Source organism: Centroberyx affinis, unplaced genomic scaffold (assembly GCF_046629955.1).
Source record: "Centroberyx affinis isolate AG114_WGS23_722 - 3 ecotype Tasmania unplaced genomic scaffold, CSIRO-AGI_Caff_v1 ptg001539l_1, whole genome shotgun sequence".
Classification (NCBI taxonomy): domain Eukaryota; kingdom Metazoa; phylum Chordata; class Actinopteri; order Beryciformes; family Berycidae; genus Centroberyx; species Centroberyx affinis.
Genome location: NW_027279995.1, coordinates 7,501 through 21,445, shown reverse-complemented (window position 1 = coordinate 21,445; position 13,945 = coordinate 7,501). Strand labels below are relative to the sequence as shown.

The window sequence follows — 13,945 nt, the reverse complement described above, 5'->3', positions numbered from 1 at the left end:
GGACAGATTTAGCTGCTACGTCGAACTTCACATGTATTTTTAAGCTAGTAGCGCCGTGTCACCGACTCACCGCACAGCTGATGGAGGATGCAGAGCGTCTGGAACATCAAGGCTGAACAGAGTTACAGTTCGGTTATATTTAAATATATTGTATGATAATATATGGCGGAGTAATATTTAGTGATGAGCACGGCTAGGTGTGCTGTCATGCTGATTTGATCACGTTCTAAATGTCTAGTTGACCAATCAGATTGCTTGGTCGGAACTACCTGCGACACCCTGTGGCAAAAAAACGTTAGCTTTCCGTTACTCCATCAGAAAACACCATGGAAGATTTGTCGAATATTAATTTTAATATTGGAGAGCATGAAACTTTGGATTCATGGTTAATGGCTGAACTGTCCTCAGTAAAGAAAAGAAAAAGAGAACAAGAAAACAACACAGAAAAAGCAAGAGAGGTTAAAAGACACAGAGCTGGACGACGGAGAAATCGACAAAATTGAAGAAGACAGAAACAAACACCAAACGGAACACGGTGTGAGTCCCGTTCACCTTCTCACTTCACCGTCAACGGAAATGTTCAGTTTAACGTGAATTATACAACAGGTAGTTCCGACCAAGCGATCTGATTGGTCAACTAGACATTTAGAACGTGCTCAAATCAGCATGACAGCACACCTAGCCGTGCTCATCACTAAATATTACTCCGCCATATTATCATACAATATATTTAAATATAACGCTACGCTGACTCTGTTCAGCCTTGATATTACCAGACGCTCTGCATCCTCCATCAGCTGTCCGGTGAGTCGGTGACACGGCGCTACTAGCTTAAAAATACATGTGAAGTTCGCGGACGTAGCAGCTAAATCTGTCCATGAAAAAAATATTTTTTTCAGCAGATATCTTAGTTACAACGAGATCGAGCTAGCAAGGCAGTTTTGTGTTTATATGTGTGGTATTTATTCAGTTTGGGAAATCCCGCGATCTCTAGAAAGCATTAGCTCAAGTTGGCTGCTGACTCAACAGGGACTAGAAATCGTGTCTGTTGCAGGTCGGTACTAAGGCTCCGCCTACTTGCTGGAGTAGTAAACTAGGTTCCATTACATAGGAGTCTACTGACGTGACTGATTGTTTTCCAGTTATTAGTCAGACCCCATGTATTTCCAGGGAAACGGAGATCCCACTAGCAAAAAGTTTTTTATTTTGAGAGCGAATTGCCCCACAATATGAATACATTTTGTTTATATATTTTATTTTGTTGGTAACTGTTGTATAATCGCAATATTACACGAGAGGGTGTGCTTTACCGTCATTATTGGCACGACAGTGAAGCGCCTCGGTCCGTACGCAGTTCCAACCGTAGAATCTAACGGACTATTTTTTTGTAGCAGAAGCAATAAAATCATTTTTAAAGCAAAATTATAAATTATTGATTTCTTTACTAAGTAGCCGTGTAATAAGCGGGTACCCGCTTATTATCCTGTCGGGTTTACTTCGTAATAACGACCCGCACGCGGTACATTATCCCTTACATTATGTCAGTCAAGGCAGCAATTTGTCTCTTCACTGTTTTTAATGTATTTTGTAAAACAATGGGAGTCTATCAGTTCAAACCTGCAGCTTTAATAATCTACAGTCAAATGTGGAGTAGAGCTTTAACATCATTAAATAGTAAGATAATGTAGGTAACTGTAGACCTGAGTAATGTAACATTTCTGATGTCTGATTATATTGTATAGTAATTTCTGTTGTTCTCTCTTGTTATAATCAGCTTGTCCTCTAGTCCATCACAGTTCCAGTACATTTCTAGTCCAGCGTTCATCAGATGTTGACGCAGTACGCGGCGGCGTCCTCGGCGTCCAGAGCCTCAGGCAGGACGCCGCACGACGTCACCGCCATCCTCACGCTGCTCCGGCCGAACAGCGTCCTCTCGTACTCCATCAGCTGCCTCCAGAAGCCGGCGTTGGGTCGGACGTACGGTCGCTTCTCCAGAACCCGCTCGAGCGCCTGGCGGAGGGTGACGCCTTCGTACCTGGAAGAACCAGGAAGAAACGCTGAGTAATGAAAGCCCTGTGCACGTCTGCCGTGTCAGTAGTGCATACGGACTCTTTTCCCCTCCGGTAAAATCCCGTCAGGTAAACCTCGTCCCGTCCGGGCTGACTTCCCTCACGCTGTCCGGTCCTGTTCCCGCCAAAGCCAAAGTTTTTTGGACAACAGTCGAGACGTTGAGATCGGACCCAAAGTCTCAACTCTGCTCCTGCTTTTCAGTTTGGGTCCCGTCTCTGATTACTGAGATCTGTTATCCATAAACATTACAGATCAGCTGTGTTAAGTTACTTGAACTTAAAGAGTAAATCAACACTGCGTCACATGCTGCTCTGCTCTCTGTGGGTTGAAACTTTCAAGCATGTTGCACTTCTGGCCCCCTGAGTGACAGCTGATGGAAAACAGCTGATGGAAAACATTGAACAGAAGGTTAATTCTGACAAATTGCTGACAGTTTACTGTGTCACAGTAACCTACATGTGGAAACAAATCCACCTTATCACACTATTCACTTTTACTGAGAACGTTACTGAATGGATCTACAGCCACACCACAACAAGCTGACTCAGCTGCTCTCTGCTTCACACACATTTGCACTTTATTCACTAACACACAGTTCTACAGTGTTCCTCCATCATGAGACTCAGCTGGTTGGGAGCAGGTTGGTATGTAACTGTAAAGCCTTGCTTGGCTTTATTATTGTTTTATTGTTTGTCAAGCAGTTTGAAAACTCTCTCTGCTCCTGCTCTCCCACCTCATCAGGTAGGCCATGACCAGAGCGGGGGAGCGGCTCCTGCCGGCCGTACAGTGGACCAGAGTTTTCCCCGATCGGTTCCCGTCGATCCGCTCGGCCACGGGGTCGAAGTAGCTGCCGAGCGGGGCGTGGGGTCGGTCCGGGACGGGCACGGGCACCACCTCCACGCCGTCCGGGTGCGGGTAGGACACGTCCCGCCCGCTGGCGTTCACGATCAGAGTGATGTTCCTGCTGGAGATCAGGCTGCGGTTCAGGGCCGCGTCCAGGCCGCTCAGGAACAGACCGCAGCTGATCTGGGACACGGACATGCTGAGGACAGACACAACACGGTTAGCCAGAGACGCTCGGCATGTAGCGGCACAGGAAGATTCAGTCCCAAGTTTTCCTCAGGATGGAAGCGTTGGTCCGGACAGCTGAGGCTCACGCCGGGTTCAGACCGCAAGCGTAAGCGCCGCGAAGCGCCGCGAAGCGTCAATTCACGCGCGAGCAGGAGCCTGGCTGTTCACACCAGACGCGCATTTCTCCGCGCCGGTCACCAAGCGATTCTGCTCTACAGGAGGAGAAAACCCCGTGGAAACAGGCTGTAGCTGCTGCCACTGTGTTCCAACAGCCACCAAAGCTTCATCTGTTCACTGCTGTCCTTGTAGAAACACTGCTGACAGCTCACTGGACTTTTCCACATCAGGGATGAACTTTATATTTTCCATCTTCTTAATTTCCCCCTTTCTTCACAAACTCCCTCATATCAAAGCTGTCACGTTTATTTGTTTGTTTTCTCAGCAAGAGTCGTGACTTGTGATCAGGCAATAATTAGGAAAGCCTAGGGGACCTAGATATCTCTCGCTCCCCCTCTCTCTATCTCTGTCTCTTTAAATAATGACATATAGGCCTAAATAAATTAAGTAGCCTATAAATAAACAAACTTAAACATGTATCCTTGTTTACTTTTGTGGTAACTCAATAACAGATGCAATTTTCAAAAGACAAGTGATAATTCAAAACCAGATAGATCATCATCCTACAATGTATTGCATTTAAAACTTGCATCAGTGCAGATGGATTCATCAACAACAACAGTGAAGACCCTGGTAAGTTGATCATTTAATATATTTGTGATTCTGTGGTGATATAATGGAGATATGACCATCTATAGTGTTTTCTATGGTGTTTTCCTGTGAAATGCGCGCCGCGGCTCGCGGAGAAAATAGACCAGACGCCGAAACTGGCGCTCCAGATCGCGAGCCGGCCGCGGAGCTCCGCGCCGAGGCGTGGCGCGGCGCGCCCGGTCTGAACGGTCAAATCGGTTAACATGGGCGCCGAAAGGAAACTGGCTCCGCTTCGCGGCGCTTCGCGGCGCTTACGCTTGCGGTCTGAACCCGGCGTCAGGCTGCTGTGATTTAGTTCAGTTCCTTCAAGGCCATGCGCTCATTCTCTAAAGCCTGTTGTGCTCTGTTCAGTGACTCGCTCATGCTTTTAATGGTTTGTAATCTTTACACCACCCTGTACTTACTCAATGCTGTTTCCTTTGAGGTTGGTTTTTTTATGTTTTCTGTTTTTTTTTACTGCCTATGTTTCTCTAATGTTCACGTTTTTTGCGGACATGTCTGCGACATGCGGACATCTCAAGGAGTGGAGGGGCTTATCCCGCTATAATATCACATCAGATCACAATAATTCAAAAAAGAAAATTTACATATCCCCTGTTTTCAAACCACGAAAAGGATTTCTGTCAGAAGTGGGATTCGAACCCACGCCTCCAGGGGAGACTGCGACCTGAACGCCAGCAGCCGCCGGATCGTCTGTTGTCGGCGAGTCGCTCGCCCTATCATAGCCCTGGAATGTTGGAGAATGTTGGACCTGCAGCCAATCGGCGCCCCGAAATTTTGGACAATGTTGGAGAATGTTGGACGCTGAGCCAATCGTTGCCGGTGAATGTTGGAGGCGGGCTTCAATGGAACTATCGCAATCGCAAGGTGGAAAGAAGAACCGCAAAGTGCGCCCTCATCATCGGATGCCGTCATTTCTTTTTTTTACCAGATAAGCTAGCTGTAAGACGCAGGTAAGTGATTTTATTTTTCGAGTGATTTCAAGAGTGCCCCGTCCTTAATTCTAGATTGCTTTATAAGTACAGTTAGCTAGCTATATTTACTGTAAATTACATCGATCACAAAAAGTGCTTTTTTTTTCTGATGATCAACTTGTTAGCTTGATAAGTACAGTTAGCTAGCTGTATTTACTGTAAATTACATCGATCACAAAAAGTGCTTTTTTTTCTGATGATCAACTTGTTAGCTTGATAAGTACAGGTAGCTAGCTATATTTACTGTAAATTACATTTGTTCCTTTAGCAGATGCTAGATTGAATTTTTAAGTAGTTGATCACAGAAAGTGCTATTTTTTTCTTATGATCAACATGTTAGCTATTGACTGTGCCAGTGTTTTTAAGTTGTCAGGGAAGTGAGAATGCGAAAAGATCAAATTGTCTGAGATCAGCCGGTTCTAGCAATTAATGCCCTTCGACTGAGACCTTGAAAATCCGTTTATTTTGTAATTTCATGAGGTGTAATGAAACATGATTGGGTGAGTATACAAACATGATGGAAATAGATGTATTTTTACTCAGGATTCTATTTGAAAATACACCTATGTGTTGTAGTAAGTAAGTTGTAGTAAGTAAGTCACATCATAAACTCTCTTTGTCTGTTATGTGTATTTTAAAAATAGGCTACTAATGCTTCAATGATACAAAACATTCATAATTAAATTAATGTACTTAAAGGCAATGTCATCCAAACTGCACAAGTCGCACAAGGCCATGTCAGACTCAGAGTGGATGACTCGCCTGAGAAAATTTGCCAGCACCGGCGCCTGGCCTGCAAATGAGGGCAACAGACCAGCTCCTCGGCAGAAGAAGTGGCACGAGCTGTATCAAAGGGTATGAGGGTTTACTTGACAAAATACATATTAATAAATACGAATACGAGTGCTTATTCTCTGCCTGCAGAAAGCTTTCCATAAGGAATATTACAGAAACTCAACACAAGCAGTAGATAATGTGCAAGAAATATGTCTATATATTAGTCTAATCTATATAAATACAACAATGAAAAGCAGTTCAGAAATAATTTGTGTATTAGATTGTGCTTTTTATAATAAAAAGAAAAGCTGCACTAAAGAGTCCCTGTCCTGTGTCAGAATGGGCCATTACTGTTAAGTTAATCGCACATACAAACAGTCTGCTGATGATGTGCAAAAACTATTACAGATTGAGAAATGTCCGATGCAGTCCCGTGGTCAGACTACCTTGCTGCAAGGGGTGCAGAAGTGCATGTGTGGATTTCACACTCAGAAGGTAACACCAATCAAATAAAGAAGCAGCAATTTAAAAAAAATAAAAAAATAAACAGATCTATTTGTATATATGTTGTATATTATCTCTGTCTTCATTAATTAATATCTGCTGTAGACATCCTGTTGTACTTCTTTTCTTCGTTGTCTTAAGCAGTCTGCAGCCACTGGACCGGAACAGGGAGCGCTGGGGCAGAGTCAGCCTCAGGTGTCAGCCACCTCAAGTCCTGCACCAAGGACTGCATTGAATCTATCGATGGTAAATGGAAAATTAATATGCTGATTATTCAGATTAAGTTCCAAACATTCAAATTTATTTAAATACAAGTATCCCAACACAATATTATTACAATACATTTACGTCCTTTCAGTGCTTTACACTGAATTTCTGCCTTTTCATGTCTTTCGTTGTCTTCTTCAGTTTACCAAGCCCAGATTTGGTGGCTCTCACATTCTTGCTGCAAAGCCAAATCTCAGTGTGGCAAGGAAAGTATCCCAGGTAAATAAAAATGTTAAAAAAGTAATCAAGTAACAACGGTTTTAATTGATAAAATGAATACATGTTAACTCCAGTAACTGACGGTGAATGCTTTTACAGAAACAAGACCCTGTCACTCCAGCCCCAGTCACCAACCCCAATGCAGCAGTGGCCAGTTCCTCTCCATCATGCACCACTGTCTCAGTAAGTAAAAGCATTACCCATATTTTATACAGTAAAGCCCCCTCCATACACACACATACATAAAGAAGAACAAACTAATTGGAAAATTATGCTGGAAAGCCGTATTTCAATGTAGCAAATAGAGCTCTTATATGAAATGAGATATCAAGAGTTAAAATTGATTGTTTACAAAAAACAATATAATCCGCTGCATGATTGTACAGACACAAGACCCTCCAGCTCCAGCCTCTGTGACCAGTTCAGGTGCAGTTGTGGCCAGTCCCCCAGTGCCATGCGCTACTGTCTCAGTAAGTAATTTTATACTCAATTGTACACTATACAGTATCAGCAGTTTAATCTTGTATCTTGTATGTCTTTTTGTCAATGGAAAGTATGTTAATGTTGTGTTATTTCTGTCTTTGTCTGTGGAGACTGCTCCCTCAAGGATGCTCACTATGCAAGCTCCATTGCCAGTTAAACTTCCCCGTTTGTGGTCGGAGACTTTGCCACCAGAGGACCATAAATGGATCGCGACCACCCTCTTCAAAGTGGGGGCCAGTGGTAAGCCACAGCTGTGTGACAACCTGAAGCTCTGGTATTACCCACCTCCACCAGGCCTCCTGTACCATCAGCCTCCAGCACCAGATAGGTTTTTTTCCCATCCTCTCCTGCTCTGGATGCCCTACAAGCTGTGGAAGGTGAAGGTGGTCTGTCCCAATCCTTCCTGTGGACGGCATCAATTGACAGGGGCAGGTCTGCACAAGAGGGCACGGCAGGTTCTGGACATTGACAGGTTCTTCAATATGGTGACAGAAACCCTCACCTGCACCAAGTGTAGAGCCACCCATGTGTCCTGGAGTCAGACTGTCCTGCAACAGCTAGATCTGGCCCACCGGTCTGAGTTCAGGGTCATCCTCACACAAAAGTGAGTAAGCTCTCTTTGAACATGCACTTGCAATCTCATCTTCATATGTACTTTTTGTAAAATATTTTTAAATATGTATTGTCTTGCTGTGACCAAGGTATGCCTGTGACATCCGGGTTATTCGACTGCTGCGTGAGCGAAGCCTGGGCAACAGCCCCACACAGCTTGTTAAACAGCTGAAAGAAAACCACAGCGAGGAGTGGCTGCAGCGCCTGGCCCGTTACACCACAGAATGTGTAGACGTCCTCAACCGCCCCAGTCTGCTACCCATCACCTTCCAGGAACCCCCAGAACCTGCAGTGGTGCCAAGCTGGAAGTGGCTCCTCACTGTTTACAGCCAGGACATCCTGACAAGGCTGGATGACATCAAGGCCAGGATAACCTCAACATTTGGATCAGTGTTAAAGCTAGATTCTACCAAAAAGGTTTGAGGAAGTCTTGTTTAAATTATGCTGCTGTTCTGAAACATATTGGGTAACACACACTCACAGAGGGCTTCTAAATCATGTGTGTTGCAGATCACCAAGAAGCTGGCCGGGACAGCCAAGGGAACAGGACTCTGGCTCACCTCTGTCGGCAATGAGCTGGGTCAGGTGCTGATCAGTGTGCTGACAGCTCAAGAGGGACCTGGGCTGGACCTGATGGCTGCTGACCTGGTCAAGAGATACCAGAAAGCTGGTGTGGATCCCCCTGTCGTGATGTATGTCGACTGTGGGTGCTGCATTGAGGCTGGGGAAACCAAGCTGAAGACCAGGTTCAGCGGGTGGCCAGACCTCCGTATAAGGCTGGACATCTGGCATTTTATGCGACGGATCGCCTTGGGATGCACTACAGATGCCCATCAGTTGTATCCCATCTTCATGTCACGGCTGTCAGCATGCATCTTTGAATGGGATGCAGCTGATGTTGCTCTGCTACGCAGAGCAAAAAGGGAGCTGCTTATGTCCCAGGGTCTGCATGCACTGTCAGATGGAGAGGTCAGCAAACACCTGACAAAGGAGGAGCTGGCTCTCCATTGCCGGAGGAGGACCCATGGAGAGGAGGCCACTGTCTGCCTCATTGAGCAGCTACTAAGAGAGCTCATGGGGAACAGTGGCAACGACTCCCTCGGTGTTCCTCTCCTCGACAGGGAAAGGATGGAGCACATCTGGCGGGTCCAGAAGAAACATGTCAGGTGCATCCAGGACCCCCCTGGTGTAGCACTGTATGCAGAGACGGGGAGCATAACCAAAGGGGGTGTGCTTCTCAAGACCTACAGATGTGCCAGAGGCTCCACTTCTCTGGAGTCCTTTCATCTACACCTGAACCGCTTCATCCCAGGTTTGTGTCAGTTATGCATATTGCATACATGTTAAGAAGGAATATTCAATATATTTGTGTGTTTCCTAAATAGCGTTGTATCTATTTTTAGGGACCAGTGCCAACAGCCTAAACTTCCAGATATATCTTCTGGAAGGGCTTAACAGGTGGAATCAGGACCGGGCCGCTGCTTCCTTGCCAGGCCAGTCATCACTCCGCACCTACACAGGAGACCTGGTTCACAGTGTAAACAGGAACTATGAGAAACTGTTTGGCAGGAAAGTGGTCCCCACATTCTCTCCGCCTTCGCGTTACACCGGTAAGACATATTACAATCCGTAACACTGCAGTAATTTTTCCACAGTCTTAGTCTCTGTTTTTGAACTTTATTATTCCCTTCATCTCAATTTTTAAGGAGAGCTCATAGGAGTTCAGTACCTGTTCCGGCAGACTGGTCAGGCACTGCAGGAGATGCACCCTGACTCGGATGAGACGGCACAGCTGATGGAAGACCTCAATGTGGAGGAGGACAGGGGGGAGGACGAGGGGTTCTGCGACCTCATGGAAGACCCCACAGTGTTAGACCCGGAGGTCCTTCAGCCACCAGGCTCCTCACTAGAGACCTCTGCCTCCTCCACCCTGACCCCCAGTGTGGCTTCTGCCTCCTCCACCCTGACCCCCAGTGTGGCTTCTGGCTCCTCCACCCTGACCCCCAGTGTGGCTTCTGCCTCCTCCACCTTGACCCCCAGTGTGGCTTCTGGCTCCTCCACCCTGACCCCCAGTGTGGCTTCTGCCTCCTCCACCTTGACCCCCAGTGTGGCTTCTGGCTCCTCCACCCTGACCCCCAGTGTGGCTTCTGCCTCCTCCACCTTGACCCCCAGTGTGGCTTCTGGCTCCTCCACCCTGACCCCCAGTGTGGCTTCTGCCTCCTCCACCTTGACCCCCAGTGTGGCTTCTGGCTCCTCCACCCTGACCCCCAGTGTGGCTTCTGGCTTCTCCACCCTGACCCCCAGTGTGGCTTCTGGCTCCTCCACCCTGACCCCCAGTGTGGCTTCTGCTTCCTTCCCCCTGACCCCCAGTGTGGCTTCTGCTTCCTTCACCCTGACCCCCAGTGTGGCTTCTGGCTCCTCCACCCTGATCTCCAGCACCTCCCTTCTGCGCTCCACCTCCTCTAACCAGGTCTCTGGCTCCTCCATCCCGGCACCTGGCGTTGCCAGAGCAGACACTCAAAGTCCCTCTACAGAGGCTGAAGCTGCTTGTCAGGATGAAGTAAGTGCCATTCTATATTTTATCTGATCATTTTTTAAACCAGTTAATACAGGGTTGGACACACAAATATTTAAATGTTTACTTTCAGACTCTTTACACATATTAGAGCAACAAATATTTATTAAATCAACAGTAGACATTAATTACACACAAAATGAGAGCTTTGCAATAGTAATTTTTTGTTAACAATTCTCATCATCATTTGTATAGGCTGTTGACGACCGAAGCGTGCCAGGATTCCAACACGTGGACAAGCTGGCGGAGTACCTGGTGGAGCTCCGAGGTCAGACAGCCCTGAGTCTGACCAATCAGCAGGCCAGCACAATCATTGCGCTTTGGCAGAGCTTGGACAAGGGAGACAAGGAGCGGGTGGCATATGCTGCTCGTCACCAGAAAAGACTCTTAAGTGGCCGCTTCAGAACACCGAAGAAGCCCACCCACACTCCTGGTGTGGAGAGCACCACCAGATGTGTGCTGGGAGCAAGTAGCTCACCTGCTCAGTGGCCTGATTGCTGCCGGCTGGTGGAGACTATCTTCATCAGGCTCTGCACCATCCACACCAGCCCCAAAAAAAAAGGCAGGGGAGCCCTGTCAAGATGGTCTCTTATCCTCCAGGACTACCACAAGATCAGGCAGCTTGTGCTGGGGAATAGCACAGTGATGCAGGGAACAACACTGCAGCTAGTGGAGGTGAACCAGAACACCCTCATTCAGTGGCACAATAACAGACAGAAAAGGCAGGAGCTGTCTGTGCTGGTCCAGGGCATTGCATTGCCTCCACCCCTCCCTGAAGCTGAGGAGCCTCTCCTGGAGGCCAGGACCCTCTCTGCAGAACCTGTGCAACCAAGGGAAGAACACCAGTACAAGCTGCCAGAGAGCACAGCAGGTCAGGCAAAGCAGAGGCAGACTTCTGTTGGGCTACACCCTATCAGACCCAAGGCAGCAGTGAAGAGGCAGCTGGCTGCCACACCTCCAGTGCCTGGACCCTCCCTGCAGGTGGCACCACACATCCTCCTACCTGCAGCCCCAATGTTCCAGCCAATGATGCAGGCAGTACCAATGCTACAGCCAGTAGCAGTGATCCAGGGCACCACCCCGCTGTATGTCGCACCTGCTGCTGATCCTGGAGCCATCCCAAAGAGGTCATACAGGCGAACTGTGCAGTCAAACACCTGCAAAAAGTGTGGCCAGTTCCGCACAAATGAGACAGGTCATAGTCAATACAGGGGCAGAGTCTTCTGCCCTCAAACTGAGACTGTCTCCAAAGATGAGTGGTTGGAGGAAATGAGGAGGAGGTTCCTTAAATAATGTTAATAGTTTGAGTGTTTTGTGTTGAACATAGTTGTGTGTTGAATGTTGTAAATAGTTGAATGATATATTTTACATTTTTACATTTTGAATTTAATATATTTCCTGTTCTTACAATTGCGTTTTTGAGAAAAGTAAATATTTTGAAATGTAAATATTTTCTTGGTTTCTTTTTTATGTGTACTTTGTCGGGAGAGTTCAACTTAAAAACACTGGCACAGAATAGTTAACACATTTGATTGATTTATGAATTTTTATATAAACAGCAAACATTTAAGTGAATACGGTTTTTTAATCAGTGTTAGTATAATAATATTCAGAATCAGCTTTATTGGCCAGGTATGTACACATACAAGGAATTTGTTGCTCTCAATGTACTGACAGAATAAATGTACAGCTAAAAGCCTAAAAGCAGAGGTAAAGCAAAACATTTACTACTATGTACAAATATGCATATATATATATATATATATAAATAAATAGTATATACACATATGTAAACAACACTAGAACAATAGTGCAATGGTGCAGAGTGCAAAGATGCTGGAATATAAATATGGAGTTGTTGATCAGGTTACATTATATACATAAGATATTACATATTATAATTATATACATGAGGTAGGTGTTACAGGTTTATTGCACAGGGATAGTTTCTGTCACTGTGTGACTGATATAAGTGTTCATCAGAGTGATGGCCTGTGGGAAGAAACTGTTCTTGTGTCTGGTTGTTTTGGCGTACAGTGATCTGTAGCGTCTACCAGAGGGGAGGAGCTGGAACAGGTTGTGTCCAGGGTGTGATGGGTCTGCAGTGACCTTTCCTGCCCGTTTCCTGATTCTGGAGATGTATAAGTCCTGAATGGAGGGCAGGTTGGCACCAGTGATTTTTTTCTGCAGTCCTGACTGCAGTTCCTGTCCTGTAGAACTGGATCAGCAGCTCCTGAGGCAGGTTGAACTTCTTGAGCTGGCGTAGGAAGTACATCCTCTGCTGGGCCTTTTTAATAATAATAGTATAATAATAATAGTTAGTATAATAATATAATAATAATAATAATAATAATAACAACAATAATAATAGTATAATAATACAAATGTATGCATTTTATTTATATAGTGCTTTTCAGGGTACTCAAGGACAACATGAATCTTAAGATGACACCGAATGACAGAACATCATGTTATAAATCAGAGTAAAAGCAATTCTAAAAAAAAATTACTGAAAAGGAAAATGGCTCTGACTGGATTCGAACCCATGACCTTCCGCACACAGCTAATAGAAAACAACGCACTACAAAATGCAACATTTTCGTATGTTTAAAAGCTCCAAAATCTCCTTCCATAAATGCAAGAAGTAAGAAATATCTCCAAATTGTCATTTTTTTCTTTCCTTTCTTCATTTTTTCTCTTTTCCTTCCTTTTCTCTTCCCTTTTCTTCTTCCCCCTTCTCCCCTCTTCTTCCCCCTCTTTGACAGACTATTGTTCCCCAGCCTGAACGCAGCGCCTTAGACCACTCGGCCACACTACCAGCTGCTCAGCTGGCGTCTCCGCTACGATGCTTGGGAAGCAGCTATGGTGTCCACTGCAGCAGAGAGGAGAGAAGGCATGTCAATGTACACATGGGCTGATTACTCATGCCATGGCAGGAGAATGAAGGCATGAATGTTGGAGTCGTGGACATGATGGAGGCTTTCTGCTTGGAAAAGCTAAGAATTTAGCAGAGGATGGTTTCGATCCATCGACCTCTGGGTTATGGGCCCAGCACGCTTCCGCTGCGCCACTCTGCTTTCAAACACCCCCGATGGGACTTGAACCCACAATCCCTGGCTTAGGAGGCCAGTGCCTTATCCATTAGGCCACTGGGGCTACACCCACGGCCGGCTGCGGTGTCACGACGTAGACCCAGCACGGTAACGGCCGTTCTCAGCTAAAACACTTGCTAATACATGCTGCTGTGGTGTCCAAGCCATGTCAATGTCGACATGGGTTGATTACTCATGTGATGAGAGTAGAACGAAGGCATGGACGTAGGAGTCGTGGACATGATGGAGGCTTTCTGCTTGGAAAAGCTAAGAATTTAGCAGAGGATGGTTTCGATCCATCGACCTCTGGGTTATGGGCCCAGCACGCTTCCGCTGCGCCACTCTGCTTTCAGTCGGCCGAAACGGGACTTGAACCCACAATCTCTGGCTCCTCATCCATCAGGCCACTGGGACTACACCCACAGCCGGCTGCGGTGTAACGAGATAGAACCAGCATGGCAACTGGCGTTCTCAGGCAAAACTCTTGCTAATACATGTTGAAAAGTGCATGATGAGGTGTCAGCTCCTTTATT

At 46.2% G+C, this 13,945-nt stretch overlaps 1 protein-coding gene and 1 non-coding gene across 2 annotated transcripts; both read right to left on the bottom strand.

The window, feature by feature from the left end:
* Positions 1–1,611: 1,611 nt before the first annotated feature.
* On the bottom strand, positions 1,612–3,111 carry LOC139650712 (dual specificity protein phosphatase 14). The gene is made up of 2 exons (XM_071527457.1): positions 2,804–3,111; positions 1,612–2,035 (listed from the first exon to the last, which is right to left on the bottom strand). The coding sequence occupies exons 1-2, from the start codon at positions 3,109–3,111 to the stop codon at positions 1,825–1,827; spliced, it is 519 nt and encodes a 172-aa protein (XP_071383558.1). The 3' UTR covers positions 1,612–1,824.
* A 10,292-nt stretch (positions 3,112–13,403) lies between these two features.
* trnar-ccu (transfer RNA arginine (anticodon CCU)) lies at positions 13,404–13,476 on the bottom strand. The gene has a single exon. It is a non-coding gene; the product is annotated as a tRNA-Arg (tRNA).
* Positions 13,477–13,945: the final 469 nt, after the last annotated feature.